This window comes from Aplysia californica, unplaced genomic scaffold, assembly GCF_000002075.1.
Source record: "Aplysia californica isolate F4 #8 unplaced genomic scaffold, AplCal3.0 scaffold00265, whole genome shotgun sequence".
NCBI classification, from domain to species: Eukaryota; Metazoa; Mollusca; class Gastropoda; order Aplysiida; family Aplysiidae; genus Aplysia; species Aplysia californica.
In genome coordinates this window covers 657931-675267 of record NW_004797535.1, presented here as the reverse complement: position 1 = coordinate 675267, position 17337 = coordinate 657931, and the positions used below count along the sequence as shown (strand labels likewise).

The following is a 17337-nucleotide window of genomic DNA, read 5'->3' as shown; positions in this document are numbered from 1 at the left end:
CACCAAAACCTTGAAGGACAGCCGCTGTTCCACCGAGATGGTCAGGCTCTTACCACCACCACACTACCACCACCACCACCACCACCATCACCAACACCACCACCACCACCAACACCACCACCCACATCATCCTCTACACCCCCCCTTTTTTGCCATCCCCCCACCCCTTGCCATCATCTCACCCCCTCCCCACTAAACCCCCAGTACTCCACCAGCAACAACCACAACCACAATCCCAAAAACCTTAAAGGACAGCCGGCGCTCCACCGAGATGATCAGGCTCTTCCTCAGAAAGTTGACGTAGGTGGATGTGATGCTCCTCTTGGACTGAGTGCTGGCCTCGCCTGCGCCACTGGTCTCCGTCTCTGTCTCGATGGAGCAGCTCTCGGCGCGCGGTTTGCCGCCCTGGAAGATGATGGACGACGCTGCCTCGTCCACTTCCGACTCCCGGTACTCGCCGTCGTTAGAGTTTTCCTCAGCTGAGGTGAATGTAACAAAACAAAATTAAATAATAGCATTTAAAAAGTAAGAAAAAAAAATCAACAACCCCCCCCCTCCCCCAAATCCCCCTAAGAAGAAACCCAAACAAACAAAATAGAAAATGATCAAAAACAACCAAACAAACATAATGATGATGATGATAAAACATATCGTAACAGACAGACTTGAGGAAAATATTAATTGATAGTTCATGTTCCCTGTGTAAAGACAGAGAGAGAGAGAGAGAGAGAGAGAGAGAGAGAGAGAGAGAGAGAGAGAGAGAGAGAGAGAGAGAAATTGGAGTGTAGTGGTAATCACTTCCCCAGTTGACAAGGCTTTCTATTTAATTTTATTGACTTGATTATCTCATGCCACCAAACCATATTCTTACAAATGTTTCTTCTTTCCTTCTTTTTCCAGAATGTGGGAACGGTCCTATCGAGATGACCTTCGCATTCGACGCAAGCTCCACAAGCAACTCTGGCAAACTCCAGGTGGTGGAGAACATCGAGTCCATCTCCAAACGATTGGCCACCTTGGCCGGTGACGTCAAGATCGGCGTGTCTTCCGGCCCGTGCCCACCAAGCCTTGACGTGCCCATGTCTATTCCGGAAGTCTCCGGTCTGAAGCTCCGACGCGCCAAGAAGCACATCCGGCCACGTCTGCACTCTATTGTGAAGGCCTGGAGGAGGGAGCAGAGGATGAAAGACGCTAAGTTTAACTTGGTGGTCGAAAGCAAGCTGAAAAATGTCCTGAGTGACTACCCTGTCGATGACCTCTACGTGGACGAGAGGGTACCCACAAGAGGTCTGGTCCTTCTCCTGAACAGAGAAAATGTCTCAGAGTTTGAGTACCTTGCAGAGGAGGTTTCGCGTCTGCTTGAGCATGGTACCCAGGTCTTTGCAGTAATTGACGAGTCAGTGGGCAAATACCACGTAGATAAGTGGGTAGATCTGTTAGGCCCATCACGCGTTTTGGGTGGAGTAAGAGGAGACCATGACTATTCAGGTCAGGTCATGGAGTTTATGTGCGCATTGTAAAAATATGTTTAAAAAAATTAGCATCCTTAACAAATTCTTTATAAATATTGTCTTTTTTTTGCAACTACGTGATTAAAATTATGAGACACTGTTGTCCCATATTAATACCGATTACAAGTTACAACAACGCTGATTAATACCATAATGATATTTGCCTTCCTTGTACTACACACTAGGCCTACATGTAATTTGTCCTGTTCTGGTCTATTAAAACCAAAATGAAAACTGTACAGCTGTCTTGGCTAACAGATACCGGTGCCATATTGCATTATATTTCAAATACATTGACTCAGTTCTGGTGCTAAATACGGGTTTTATTATGTCTGTTGCAATATTAGCAGTTGTAGAGTGACTGAACGCTTTTTGGTGAGTTAGTCTCAGGAATGTATGTTGCCATTGAATGAGAATGGTTGGAAGAACAGAAATTATCTGTCTGCGCGTTATTTATTGAAAGTGAAGTGAATGACTCCGAATTCAGTGCTGAGAGAAAATTTTGCGCACATGTCTGATGTAAATGAAATGTATGAATGAAAATATGGATGGTGAGGAAATGTATTCATAAGCATGTGCAATGCAAAGGATATTTGAATGCTATATGGAAGGTCGAATGTTGTTTAAATGTAACGCTTGAGAGAAGATTTGGAGTGGTTTTTATGACTGAATTAAAAGGATGATTTATTACTCATGACAAAACGCAGATGAATTTGTGACATTAACTTTGAATACATTTTTCATGCTGGTGAAATACCCTTTTAAAAATGAATCCATGATGTCTTTTTACATAAATGTCTATTAAGACATGTCAATATGTCAACGTACTCTCTCATTTCTGGTCATTCAGGACAATGTCCACCCTACCCAGGTGGTTTCTTATACTACGTGTAATTCCAATCACATATTTATGTTCAGACGGACCAATTGCCTCTGTGCTTTGTATAAAAGTATAAGCTTCCTTTTTTAAAAAATAATTTCCATTAAAAAAATACCCTTGAACTTACTTGAAGATATATCTCCAAGTGCACAAATATTTGACACAAACCACTCTTACTGATACTAGTCATTTCTCATATGTACTATTTAACTACAAATGCCATGAGTGACACTGTCTGTGTAAGTGGTTCACGACTGCTGGCAACGGACCATGCCAATATCACATCTGCTTTTGTTAGTAAAGGTCTAGTTGAGGTCCCCCTTCTAAAAAAAAAAGGTTTAAAATCGTCTTTCGCGCATGACACCCCAGCTACCTCCGTGTTGGCCCCTCAGAGAGTGGAGAGCCCGGATGTGTGAAGTGGGTCAAGCAAGTTCCTCGTAGAGATCTCAACTAGACCTTTGCTTCTTCTGATATGAACAGACTGTGATAAGAGACAGTGAACAACATATTATAATTATATGCAATTTGCTTCATGCATGCTGACATTTTTTTCATGGAGGACAGATCTGTTTTATGAACAACAGACTACGCTACCATTTGGAGCCATGCCGTCATGAATTGTTACCAAAGTGTCTTTAATTCCTCTTGTCAAAGATGTTTAAAGTACATGTCGTGCACTTCCATGCCATTGTGTGGTAACTGTTGCAATTGTTACCAAAGTTTGCCATTGACTTTTTAAATTGTTGCATTTTTAATGAGTTTTGCTATTATATCATTACAATGCTGATACTAAGATTTTACAACAATAAACCATAAAATGAAAAGTGAAAGTAGTTGTGTTACATTATTTGGAACAAAATGAAGAGCTGCCACGAACCACAAGAACATTAATAATATTGTCAAAATCTCTGATTTTGCTCGACAATACACACCCCACATAGATCAGTCTTGGTGTTGAAATCTACAACTCAAATAAAAAATGTTCATCTCTTTAGTTTTAGTAGAGGTTTTACGGCACTCGCAATTGCATAAGATCATATGAGCGCCAGAAGATTAGAGGTGTTACAAGAGAGTAACAAACACAAAAAAGAAGAAGGGGAGATAAGGAAGATAGATGTTCGATAGGAAAGAAGGAGCAAACCACACCAGAGCACCCGCCAACCACCCACATGTTCATCTCTGACAGTTACACTATTACTTGCTGCTATTTAATTTGTCCAGCCATGGTCACAGAGTCTGTATTGTGATAACCAGAATCTGGGTGCAATAGAATCACGACCCCAAGACAAAGAATATAATTAAAATCCTCAAACAGTTCTAGGGAGGAGTAGTTGTACCAGAGGCGTTTTGAGTCAAGACGCACATTCCTCATTACACAACTAAGACCAGCATCTGAGGTGTAGCTGTTAGGTGTTTCGCTGTCACACACAGGAGACCTGTGTTCGATTCCCAAGAGAGGGAAATTTTGTCATTGAATTCAGTCTACATTGTATTGATTGGGCATAAAAAACCCACTATTTTTTGTTGTTGAAAAGACAAATAATGTCAGACCTAAAGGAATGAATTTCAAACAAACATATATACATTTCTCCAATAAGAAAAAGTAGAATCTCTTAAACTTACAATCTCTTCAATCAGGTCAAACTGGGGCTCGAGTGGTTAAGCGGGTCATGAGCTTAGGCTCACAAAAATGACAAGCAATGTCTGTGACACTGAACTTATGTGGATGGCCAGTAATGTCATGTCCCTGTGCAAGACACAATAAACCTAGCTAAAGCTGAAAAACAAGGCGCTGCACTGTCACTGTGGCAACCAGCAAAGGCATGCTTGTATCATGATACTTTGACTTGTGCTGATGTTGACCTTACAGAGTAACCTGTAAGTTCCTGTATGTTTGCATTGTACATGTAAGTTACTGTAAACCAAATTTCCCCAACAGTAATCAGTTCAACTGGTACTGGTAGTTGGTAGTATTCAACCAAATTCACAAACAGTACACCTTAGAAGTTAGAAGTACATGTAATCTGTTGCTTTTAAGCACAAGGGGGCTATCCTAAAAAATGCTGTTTTGAGAAAATAGAAGGTAAAGTTTTTGCCCCTCGTTCAGTTTCTATATAAGGAGAGTTTTCTCTACAACCAAACAAATACATGTACACATACCAATGAAACCAAACTTCTCTTACAGGTAGGGCAAAGCCCACTTTTGGTGTAGGTCAAGATTTCTGGAAACCCCCGAAATCTGGGTTAGCCCGCTTGTCCTTAAAAGTGACCAATTGTATAGTAGATTCAAACCTCAGACATCTAAGAAATTCAGGAGTCCCATCTAATCATCAGTCCTTGATAGAACACCTCGCATCCGGCTGCAGGCAGTTGTACTAAGAAGAAAACTAAAAGCAGTGCGCAGCAGTCAAGATTACTCCCTTCAAACACTAAAGAGTAATGCCTGCCTAAAGCATAATCCATAATGGATCCAAAGCCTGTATAAAGCAGTTTTTGAGCCTTCCATAAAACATTATCATCAGCCCCACCCTTTCCCTCCTTCTACTAGCAGCTGACACACACAAGACTTTAATTCTTCATCTTCAGAGGGGGTCTTCCCACAATGCCAAGACCCGCTTTTGGTAAGAAACCTAAAAGTGATATAAATATCTCTAAATTGGTCACTGAATCAAAACAAATGAACCTATCCTGATACTTTATCTAATGAAAGAAACTGATGTTGTTGTTGTTGTTATCGATCCAGCAACAGCTGGGCTCTCGCTCTTCTGTCCAATGCCATGAAAGAACTGATAAAAGAGATCTATTTTGGGCAATTATAGAAAATTAATGTAATGTCAGTCGTCATAAATTAGAATGTGCTACAGCTGCTGCAGAAAATTGCCGGAGATAAGGAGTTAATTAAACTGAACAGTTCAATGCTCGTGCCATTCCTGGAGACACAGTACATGACCAGTCTAGCACACACATAGCAAAATCAGCGGGATGCCGAAATCTTTTCATTTCGTATGAATTTTGCTATGCACATATTTTAAATACAAAGAAATACAAAATGTATATATAAGTATAATATATATAAAAATTTCAGGTTCTGAAAATGTCTTCCCTATGTGCTCGTTTCACTATGTGCATGCTAGATTGTACATGTATAATGTGCAAAGCTGGAACTGAATAAGACACAACAAACTTGCGCATTTCAATTTAATAGAATTTAATAGTAAAACTACACAGCAACATTTCATCTTTTTTTCTTGTTAGATTTTTTGGTCCCCTTGAATCCTGTTTTTCCTCCTTTGCCCTTGAAGCCCTTCTGTGGACCCTTGCCCTTGAAGCCCTTCTGTGGTCCCTTGCCAGCACCCTGTCCTGGATTTTTTTTGACCTTTTTCGTCGCTTTTGAAGGAGCCTGCAGAGCCTCACCCAGAATGGATGTCAACTTGTCTCCCTTCTTTGCACTCGCCGCCTTCTTGAGTTTGCGCAGACGCTTTTCCTTCTTGTTTTTCAAGATGCTCTTGAAATTAGACGAAGTGGCATTGCTTGGTGCGAAGACAATCCTTTTCTTTTCTTTCTTTTCACTCCCCTTTGGTGTCTGGAACTGAATTAAGGACTCGTAGACAAGAAAAACATAAAAAAACCCAAGGCAGCTGCCATTATGAACTGCCCTGAACATTTATCATACCAAAATCCCCCCTAAAAATATCTGCTTCTTGGTAAAAGCAAGGACAGAAAGCTGATGCAGAATACATTCAATTTTGTAACATCTTTGAACCAAAATGGGTTCATTTCCATTCTGGGACAAACACATTAAGTGCCTCTATCTCAGCTGAGTCAATTTAGAGGCCAATCTGGAAGTCTCCTTACTGCTGATGTTACTTTTCTCCATTAAAAAACAGATAAAATCCTTACTATTTTACAACAAACCTTTAAAAGCAACACAAAGGAAACGAAAACAATTCCATGTACATATAAGTTCTTATGACAATTCTTTAAAACTGGCAACAACAACAAAATCCAACTCAGCACAAAGAATTTAACAAGAATGAAAGGATACAAGTTTCTTCTTCTTGGCAGCATCACTCATATTCTTTTCCTCTTTCTTTTTTGCCTTTTTTGTACAAGCCATCACACGTAGCCGTCTCCCCCGGAATTCCGACTCATTCAACTTCAGGGACAGGCTTACGCAATCTTTGGACTAAATGGAAGAAAAATATGATCAGGAATGAGATATTTTTCAGGTTATCAAAACAGACTCGGTCTACATTTCATAATTGGAAACAAATATTCTTTTAAAAATATTCTTGTTTTACAATGATTTTTTAAAATATGAACATGAACATTTCATACTCTGAGCTCTATAAACTTTGAGGATTGGATTTAAATGTCGTCAGTTCATATTTCAGTGTCATCTCACTATCATGATACTGCACTGCTCATATTGTTCTACTAAAGACTTACCGTACTTTAAAAAAAAAAGATTTTGTAATGTCAGCTCTTTAACACATTTACAAATAAACTCTTCTAAATCACAACGGTGTAAGACAAAAACTCTGAATTTGAGTTAGATTATCCTTCAGTTAAAATTAAAGGTAGAAGACAACTAAATTGAAACCTAGTACTATTTGTAATGTGACTATTTTTTTAGATGACTTCCTAGCCAACATAATAATTTGACTTTGACCTGAAGCAGAAAACCTATTCACTATAACATGTGAGTGTGATTCCTGCATTTGGAGGAAAATGATATCCCAAAAAGCCCAGGCTGGCTCCCTGCAGCTGGGTTGAAGGAGACCGCAGCCTAAATGATCAGATTTAGGTTGACTGGGGTGTAAAACTCTTTCACTCCATCATACTTCTGTGGGATGTTTATCTGGTCAGTCTAACACATGTGCATGCATTTGCACTTTGATCACACTACACATTACCTCAAATTGAATGAAACAGATCCCTTTGCCAAGACTGGTCTGTCTGTCTCTCACTATCCTCACATTGATGATATCACCACAGTCCAAGAAGTGACTTCTCAGTTCCTCTTCCCTCACATCTAGGGACAGAAAAAAGCAAACAATGTTAAATATTAAGCAAAATTTTGCACACTGAAACAAAATGTTAAAAAAAGAAGAAATTCTTAAAATAAAAAACAACAACACAAACAAGATGTTATTCTACATACGAACCTGCTTGTGTATAATAGCAAAACTCAATTTTTACAACTAGTCAGGTCCTATATTCAATGACCTAATTCTCTGAATTTTGCAATTTCATGGATGGGCAAAAAAATGAAGGGAGGGAATGCATAGGACCTGAAGTTGCAACACTTTTGTGGCCATAAAAAGTAATCACAGGACAGAAAAGAATGTACAAAATGAGGAGAAGGAGATTTTATGTAAAATACAATGGTGCGGAGGGGCAGGTGAAGCAGTTTAGCATGCCCATAAAAAAGTTAGCTCCATCCTTAGATAACACCAGCGCTATACTTGTGCTTTTAAAATATTTCTATTATTTTTGAAGTAGATAAATACTTTTGAAGTAGATAACTACTATGAACTAAACGAGGGAAAGAAAGTAGTACCATGAACCTTTAACTTTTTGCCACTGTTGATTTTTAGCAATTTGTGATGCTGTTGAACATGTGGTGGCAATGCAATTCTCTAAAAGAATATCCTTTTAATAGCAGTCTCAAAATTGAAATTAGAAAGCACACAGAAATATTACACACACATTATTACACAATGATATTTCATGAATAGTTTATCCAGCTGTTGAAGAATAAATACTGACAAACTAGCATTCACCCTCACAAGACTATGGTATGCTAACCTTAGACAAAAAAAACCACCTCCCCTTCCCTACCTCCGACCTAGAAAGGGTCAACGGGTATTGAAACAAGGATTAGCTTACCAAATGGTAGATTGCCAACAAACACAGATCTCTTCTTGTCATGCTGGGGAACAGAAGTTCAAAGGTTATTATTTATCATGAATTTTTTTTTTTACTGGAAACCTAGGTCTAGGGTTTTTTTTTAGCTCGTTTTGTGTTTGTGTTTTGGTAAGTATTTTACGATGCTCCAAACTGCAAAAGGTCATATGAGCACATGGGACACATTAAACATTTCCAGTTCGGTAGGAATTAATTTAGAATTTTGCCAGAAGCCTATTCTGATCTATTTCAGGACCACCAAAGGATCTTTAATGGGCGCAACTTGCATACCAGACCGCCAAGACTTTTTCGCCCTTATTTGAGAGGCTAGATGTTAGACCTTACCTACCCTTGGATCAGGGGTGTGGCTGAGAGACAGCAGTAAGAAGAAGCCAGGAGTAGCAGAAGGAAGAGTCACGAGCCAACAGATTTTTTAAAAAAAAAGGGGGGGGGGGGGAGAAAGTGGAGATGAAAACAGATGAAAGAACATGATCGGAGAAGATGAAATGGGGAGAAAGGAGAAAATGTTCCCATCGCTGTCAGACTTTGAACCAAGGACATATTGAATGAGAGGCAAAGGTATAACATAATTCATAGACACACCTTTTTAGCAGAAGCAGCAATGTCTACCCTGAGGTGCTGATCGTCCAATACATAGCCATTTCTGAGAACAAAGCAGATTATAACATAATGACATCAATATAAAAAAACCGGCTAGACAAAGATGGTTGAACTTTTGGAAAATGAACGATATAACATAGAGCGCGGTTAAAAATTCAAGGCGTAACTTCTCCTCAAATATATCTTTATTGGGTGAATCAATGTCACCCATACTTTGCACAGCAGCTTGTATCAATTTCTCTTAACTTAATCATATTTTTCCACAATAACTGAGACTAGACTAAAAAACCTTTCTTCATAAATTATATTTATAAAAATACTATACAATAAATCTCCGTCATTCGGAAAATGGGATAGTTCACAGCACTTGCTGTTTCTCATACACATTTTACATACACATGTGGCCTACATCACAGCTCACCAATGACACTTTCAAGTGGCAAAACTTGTTATAAGAAACTAATTTTATACTGAACAGTACACCATTTTTGCACTTGAAGGTTCTCAAAACATGCATTCAATGAGCATAATGTCACGATTAGAAAAAAATGACAGACTTGCTTTTGAAATCAATATTACCCCAGTTGCACACCTTTTGAAATCTGTAGAAACCACCCACTTGGAATTTTTATAAGTATTTATTAAGGAATTTTCTAGAACACAGCTAACAGGGGTTAATAAAAATATTGATCTGTTAGAACAAATTGATACAAGTCATTGTGTAAAAGCTGCCTATATCCGATAGTTTAGGAAATATTCGCCAATAAGTTGTGCCACGAATTTTTGACAGCACTATAGATGGAAATACTCACAAAAGATGGTATCTGCACAGATGATAGAAAGCTGTATTTTTGCACCTTTATCCATTTGGCACACAATTCACTAAACAGTAATTCCTTCACATACAACTTTATGTGTCTAATAATACTATCATGAACATTTTCACGAAAGTATAATATTTACGCTATGGTCTCTCTAAGCAGATGTACAAATCGATTTTAGAGCCAGAATACATCTATAACGTAATACATGAACAGTATCTGTTACACTCAAAAACTTCTTTACTTTTCTTAAAACGCTACACCTCTTGGTTTTGTCAGTTGACTGAAGAACAGGGGTAACTTATAGTAACTGGGTTTTCAGAATAATTTCTACTTTGCCAATGACACTCAATGAGCATCAGACTTTTCCAGTTTTTATTTCCGTTTCTATGATCATTTGCGCAAAGACTGACAACATGCTGACTTCTTTACATTCATAAGTGCAAGTGCATACTTCCAACATAAGAACGAAACATAAAGAACGAGAACTAAGAATGAATGTATTAGTTGTCATTGTTTACATTCCATATGTGAAGTGTACCTCTACTTGTGCATTTACAATTTTGTGTTAAAAAACGGAATACCTTTCTTAGTTGTATACAGGCTGCCACACACTCGGCATAATTCATGAAAAAAGGCAGGGTCGCTTTCTCTTGTGTATTTAATGGTAAAGCAAGAGCCAACGCCGAGTGTATTTCCTCAAAAAAAAAGCAGATGTGCATCTTTCTTCTCTTATAACTTGACTATTGCGCAAATTTAAGAATTCTCATGGAAAAAGACATGTTATTCGTAGTCAGTTTAAATTAGATTCTGGAGAGATCTATCGAGCCATTTTAAAATGAACAATCACTTATTCATAAGTATGTAACTAAAATAGGACAAATAGGGTACTCTACAGACACTTGTCTGGAACAAAAACTAATGCCTAGAAATTAATCATTTCAACACAGAATAAATGACCAGACACTGATCTTTTAGTACATCAGTGTAAAGGTTTGAGGGGAAGAAGTTATATCATTTCAAAAGTAGACAAAATGCGAACTTCTTAACAGACACTGGCAGAGTCGCATCAGGGCTCATAAAGCCCGTGACCCAGATCCGGGGAGCTCCAGCAGGCTGCTGAGTCATGCTAACTAACTAAAACTCACAAAATCAGGCGCAAAGTGACGCTGTGAATTCTATACAAATGTGCTATGAACAAAAAATTACCTACATGTTTACCCACAATTCTAAACCTCTCCAAAACATGCTCAAAAACACCTGTGAATTTTACACAGCACATATATACATAAACATTGCTACATAGAAGTGCTACTGACTGAAGTTGTCTTTAGGTCATTCTAAAAAGGGGTATACTAAAAATGTTTTTATGCACAGTAGAATTATTAATGGGCTGATTTATCAATGTTGTGCTCATACTCTGCCGGAACAACATAGGAGGAACTGAACTGCTGCTTTTTTTTGCCTCATCCTTCCTATCGTCATTTTTCCTCTACTCTATTTGTACGTTTGTCACTCTCTTGTGAACTGCTGTTTCCGTGGTGCCTTGATAGTTAAAGCAGACTTTGTGCTGTTGAGGCTAGTGAGGTGAGCAGAGTAAGCCTGATTCCCCATTAGGACTTCTCTGTTGACGTCCATCCCTTGGCCCTCATACGACCGTATGCAGTTGCGACTGCCAAAAACCCTTACTAAAACAAACAATACAAGAGGAAGCCCTCTACACTCACCTTGCTAAAGCTTTGTTAGCTGATTCATCATCTTTGAACACAATGTAGGCAATGTAGCTGCTACCTTTTTCATGAAAATTTTTCCTGGAGAAAATAAAAACCAAATCAACATAAGAGTTCGTTATTTATCTTGCTTTCAATGCAAAAAAATATCCATTTATCTTGAATATAACTCAAGATATTTGCCATATAAAGAGGTGGTTGTTGTCTGGTCTCAGAGGTACAAATAGCAAGAAAACCGCCACCAAAGTTTAGTTATTTCCTTAGCTTGAGAGTCTGCTGAAACATACAATTTTTTGTGCCTTTAATCAACGTCTTTCATTATAATGCACACAGAAATGCGTTCTTTAATGGACATGAAATGTGTTGAGCCCCCCCAAAAATTGATAAAAGTTCCCAAACCTGAGGAAAAATTCCAGTTTTTTCACTTTCATTATTTTGACGAGCGCCTGATTTCACCACGCTGCCTCACAATTATTCAATGAGATTTAAATGATAGATTACATCGATACATGGGACCAGACTACTGAAACTACAGGAGTCATCCATCCATTAGTCTAGACTAAAATCACAATGACGGTGCTCTTTACCTTTCCATTATCCTTTCTTTCCCCTGACAGTTCACTTGTTCTAGTCTAATTTCCTCCCATAAGGGCAGAAGAAAAACTTTTGGACTGATATCATTGAGGACAAATGTATTCACTTAATGTCAATTATTCTTTCAAAAAGACTTAGAAAAACGTTGAATTAATATTTTCTTACTCGCAATACGAACAACATTCTTATAAGTTATAAAAACAAAATATCATAAAGAAACTTACGTGATTACAATTGCTCGTCTGGGCAAATTTGGTTCTGCTGCAGGCTGACAAAAAAAAAAAAGACAGAGATACATTTTATCCATAATCACCCAACAAGAAAAACAACATCAACTAACACACACATTCACATATAGCAGGGAACCTGAACAAACTTTTACATCTGAAATGGAGGAAGAACTGAGACATAATCTCCAGAAATGACTGCAAACTGTCAGCTTCAACATGACATGCTTCAATATGAGCAGCATATGAAGGCACACAAACAACTAATGAATAATATACATCTGTGGAAGATACTCAGAAACTTAAGTAATCAAAGAAACACAGCACTGTTAAAAAAATCCCTTCCAAAATACATTTCATTAGCTTTTAGAATCCTTCAAACTAGGAAAAAATGTAATTTTAAATAAGTTTTGTCAAATTAGGTGATTTTCCTTGATTTATATCTCATAAACAAACTATACACTTTTGTTTGTACTTACAGCACATCTGAACCGAATTGATTCAATTTCTCCATATTCTTTAAACAAACTCTTGAGAACCTGTAATAGTAAAGTGAAAAATGCAGCGCATTAAAAAAAGAGTGATATAGGACAGGGGAAGAACAGTATTTTGATGGATATAGGCAAGCCAAGATAAAGATAGTAGGTAATATCATAGCATCACTTTAAAAAATTGTCAATTTTAAAAACTACGATTTACGAAAGATAAAACACAAAAACTACATTTTTTTATTTTACTTCCATGGGAATAAAGATAATTTCCAAAGACATTAAGAAAATAAAAAAATATGAATAATGCTCAAGAACAACCTACATGAGTATTACAATAAGACCACAGGGGAAAAAAAATCTCATCATACGCATCAAGATAATAAAAACTTGTTAGCTTTCAACAACTGTTATTTTATAATTACTAAAAAGTGAATACCTTTTTGTCAGCTGAGAGTGGGCAATTTCCAATAAACACAGTCCGTGTGTCTGCTGTCTTGTCCCTTTTTCTGTTTCTCCTGGGCCTTTTCTCAGCGATCTCATCTTCTTTTTTCCGATCTGAGCTTGTTCTCTTTTTCTTGGGTTCTTTAACCACCCTAAAAGATCAGAGAATAATTTTACCCCAAAAATGAAATAACACTTTTAGCTAATTAAATGATTCACCTATTCACATTACTTTCACATGGGTCTGTGGGGTTTTTCTGATTTCAAAGACAAAACCTTTTTGCTACACTATATGATTCATTGAAACATTATGACCTTATTGCAAAATGTTCCAATTTATTTCTAAGAGAACTTAATCTACATTGCTGTGAGATACTGACACTCACTAAACAAGTAATATCAGGCTTTAGACACAGTGATACAGAAAAATAGCACGAGAGTTCTATGCTGAAGAAACAAACCGAACTAGGCACTATATCACGGTAGACAGTACAGTACAAAAAGAAAACGAAGGAAGAAGAAAAGAACAAAAACCAAAGGGAGGGAAAAATTGTACATTAAACAGTGCAGTCAAGCACCAACAAAAGACATGACTTTTATCTCCTCAACTGAGGCAGTAACAGTATTTCTCATACAACAACAGTTTCACCATGTCAACTTTATAAAGTAATCATTACATATGCATAAGTCTGAAATGGCAATACTACTTTGAAATCTAAATATATCTGGGGGGGAAAAAAAAAACGCAATAAAAATTACTTCAAAGTTATAACTAAAGTCTACTCATAAATAAAGAGAGTAAAACAAACAAAACATACAAACTTAATCAAACTGAAGGAAAGGCAACAATGCAGAAATTAACAATACAAATTCTTCACCTTTTCATTTTCTTTTCTTCTTTTGCTACTTTTGCTAATGTCTCATGTTGAAAAGGAAACTCCACAGGTCCAGATTCAGATGCCTTGGAGGAGGAAACATCATCAGAGCTGGTCGCTTTCTCCTTCTGTACTTTCCTTTTCTTTGCAGAAGATTTGTTGTTCTTCTCTTCCGTTGTTTGGTCTGAAACTGCCTGTCTTTTCAGGGAATCCGCTTTTTTCTTTAAAAAATATAAAAAAAAGAAACAACAGATATATATACATAAACAAATGATAAAAGCTACTTCTTTAATATTCAAAATACATCTCTTTACTATCACAAAAAGAAAACTTAAGTACTTGGATGTGACGGAACATGGCAGCTTCTCATAATATTAGGTCAGGCCCAAGAAGAACTCAGACTTTTACAATGTTTGTGACTCTGGTTCTGATGTCGAGTAATGGTAACAAAAAAAAAGACAATCTCTTCAAAATAATGACACCCCCCCCCCCCACCCTATTTCAATCCTTTCTGTTCAGGTCTTTACCACCCACAACAAACATTTGCAACCATATCTTGGACACTTTTTAAAAAAATACTCCCGAAACCTAAACAGAATTAGAACACACATTTGAAAAAAAACCTGTAACATTTTACACTTGGGAAAAGGTGCCTTGTAGAAGACATTATAAACAATGTACACTCGACACAAAAAATGCTGTGAACACAACAACACTCTCTATCGATTTAACGAAAAAACTTTTCATTCCTGACATCACCCACAACTTACAGCTGCATGCTGAGGGAGATACTGAAACCCATCTGGTGCTTTAGTAGCCGTAAAAAGACTTGCGAGAGAAGTATTCTCAGATGCTGAAGACTTGTTCTTGGAAAACAGGGCAGCAGCCACTTGTCCTGGCTTATATACTGCTGCCATTTCTGGAGAGACAAGAAAAAGGAAATTGAACTAGGATTCAGTGATGTAGACTTGTATCATCCCTCTACATAAAAGAGCTCAAAAGACTATAATTCTTGTCTAGGTGGTGTGAACACTGGTACAAACAGTTGAAACTGAACAAACAGAATTGGTCAAATCAAAAAGAACAAAAGTTTTGATTTCTCAATCTAAAAAGGACATTATAATGCTTTAGTTTGGTATATCGTCAGTTGACTTCCCATTTCTTTCATTATCATGATGATGAGATTTAAGCCAGTGCAACAAAACAACCAATCAAGAGGAATTTTTAATGAATCTTCCACTTTTTTTCTCAATGCTTAAAATAATAACACAACTCCGGGCACTCTTCGGAAGAAGTGGTCCCGGCCTAACTCCATAGACATACACAAAATCGGAAACAAAAACAGAAGTCGAGTAAAAAAGCTGACTGAGTTGCCAGGGTGAAAAGGCCATCAGTAAATTTATAGAAAAGGTCCAAACCCATTTTGGACTATTTTTGGACACTATTTTAACGTTTTTTAGCGTGCTGAGACCAATCTTGGCACTGAAAACTTAAAAACCATTATGATTATTTTTGTGAATTTAGCACCCCCCCCCCCCCTCTTTTTTTTACGCGAATTCCGTTTTTGTTTCCGATTGTGTAAATAATGTAGGCCTAGGCTATAAATGTCTATTGAGTTAGGCCGAGACCACCTATCCGGAAGGACATCTGTAACGAGTGACCACCCCAACAAACACAATATGTGAGGCAGCCTGGTGGAATCAGGCACTCATTAATTTTTGGGCATGTGGAGTTATCAATTTAATGTAATCTTAAAGCCTTTATTTTTCTTTTCTATTTAAAAATAGCGAAAAAGTTCTCAATTATCTTGATATAGAAGTCAAGATATACATATATGAGATTGAAGAAGAAAGTGTCACCTAACTCTAGTTTCAGAGGTTGTTGTTGTTCAAAGTTGTTGTCTTCAAATCCCTTTAGCTGCGAGCATTTCGCTTTTGGCAGCGCAATGTTTCAGAGGTAAAATTATCGAGAAAAGGGCGCCAAAGTTTGGTAACTTCCATTAGCTTGAGAGTCCTCAGGGAATGAAAATGGTAGCGTCAATTGCCACCAAGCGACGTGGTGGCAATAGACAAAAATTGACTTTTTGTCTATTGCCACCGAGTGAAGCAGTGTCAAGTCTGAAAACAACACTATCTTTAGCATTGTACATAATATTATGAGTGTCCAATGGGTCAATTTGTTCTCAACTAATTTCATTGGACGAGTATCTAGTCTAGAGCTATGGTACCAACTTGGCGTGTTGTCAATGAGACGTAGGCCGTGGGCCTAGAATCTAGATCTAGGCTAGCCTTAGCCTACACTTTGATGTAGAACCAACACTGGCAATTCTAGAAGTAGAAGGTCACAAACGCACACAAACTCAAGCAGAAATTCACGTTATATCGGGGAACATAAATCGGGGGAAGGGGATCAGGAAAAGACACACACACACATACACACACACAGAGGGACAGAGAGACGAACGCACAACACTGAGCACAAAAAAGTATAAAAGTAAAAGCTAGAGCTCTAGATATCTAGATCTAGAAATCTAGATCTACCCACCAACGCAAAAAAAAGCTCCAATTTACTCGGTGGCAATTGACACTACCAATGAAAATCTAATTTAGATTCTAGATCTAGATAGATTCTAGATCTAGATCTAGATCTAGACTCTAGTAATCTAGATCTAGATATTAATATTAGCTCTACATTATTTTGTTTTTTATTAATCAACATGAAGTTGATATTCGTGTTCAGCGCATCAATATTCAGTAGAAAATGGACAACTGGTAGATCTAGATGGGAGGAAAAGTTTTAAAAAATACCTTTGTTTCTACAAAAACAACGAAGATACGGGTACCAAGATACGAACCCAGAACAAAAGACTTGTTTACTTTTTTAACACTGCTCTCTCTTGTTTACTTCAGCACGTTGACATGAGGCTACTTTCATTATCTTTCCTAACAAACTGAGCTCTTCTGAATTCGGAAGTTAAAATGAGTATGTATGTACAAATATATCTTCAGGAAATAAAGAGCTCGTAAAACCTCTCGGCGCACTAAAATATATTCGCATTTAAACAGACTGTTGTGCATATTCCCAAACAGGTCTTCCATGTCTACGCGTGTAGCATTGACTGGTTTAATTGACAGGCGGTATGTATGTATGTATGTATGTATGTATGTATGTATGTATGTATGTATGTATGTATGTATGTATGTATGTATGTATGTATGTATGTATGTATGTAAACT

General features: G+C 37.5%; 2 protein-coding genes across 4 annotated transcripts in view; one reads left to right on the top strand and one right to left on the bottom strand.

The window, feature by feature from the left end:
* LOC101864629 (collagen alpha-1(XII) chain) overlaps positions 1 to 3215 on the top strand; it is a 7334-nt gene extending 4119 nt beyond the window's left edge. Inside the window, exon 6 of the mRNA XM_035970413.1 lies at positions 901 to 3215. Coding sequence (XP_035826306.1) covers positions 901 to 1520 — 620 coding nt within the window. The 3' untranslated portion in view covers positions 1521 to 3215. The remainder of the gene's footprint in view (positions 1 to 900) is intronic.
* A 2367-nt stretch (positions 3216 to 5582) lies between these two features.
* LOC101864155 (RNA-binding protein 34) lies at positions 5583 to 17073 on the bottom strand. Of its 3 annotated transcripts, none has more exons than XM_013083976.2 (12): positions 16978 to 17073; positions 14872 to 15020; positions 14105 to 14322; positions 13222 to 13378; positions 12774 to 12833; positions 12292 to 12335; positions 11471 to 11554; positions 8905 to 8965; positions 8284 to 8326; positions 7308 to 7426; positions 6437 to 6577; positions 5583 to 5974 (listed from the first exon to the last, which is right to left on the bottom strand). In XM_013083976.2, exons 2-12 carry the CDS (start codon positions 15016 to 15018, stop codon positions 5627 to 5629), a joined length of 1422 nt encoding a protein of 473 aa, XP_012939430.1. In that variant the 5' UTR covers positions 15019 to 15020; positions 16978 to 17073; the 3' UTR covers positions 5583 to 5626. The 3 variants fall into 3 exon arrangements, with proteins under 3 accessions (XP_012939430.1, XP_005100987.1, XP_012939431.1); XM_005100930.3 differs by having other exon boundaries at positions 16956 to 17061; XM_013083977.2 differs by having other exon boundaries at positions 16909 to 17007.
* Positions 17074 to 17337: the final 264 nt, after the last annotated feature.

What these genes read in the sequence shown, in the direction of transcription:
- LOC101864155 (XM_013083976.2), bottom strand. Translation starts at nt 15,018, where the DNA reads ATGGCAGCAGTATATAAGCCAGGACAAGTGGCTGCTGCCCTGTTTTCC. An exon ending in GAAGAAAAGAAAATGAAAAG is followed by an intron (nt 13,379 to 14,104) that starts GTGAAGAATTTG and finishes CTGATCTTTTAG; the next exon opens with GGTGGTTAAAGAACCCAAGA. An exon ending in CAATTCGGTTCAGATGTGCT is followed by an intron (nt 12,336 to 12,773) that starts GTAAGTACAAAC and finishes TTTTTTTGTCAG; the next exon opens with CCTGCAGCAGAACCAAATTT.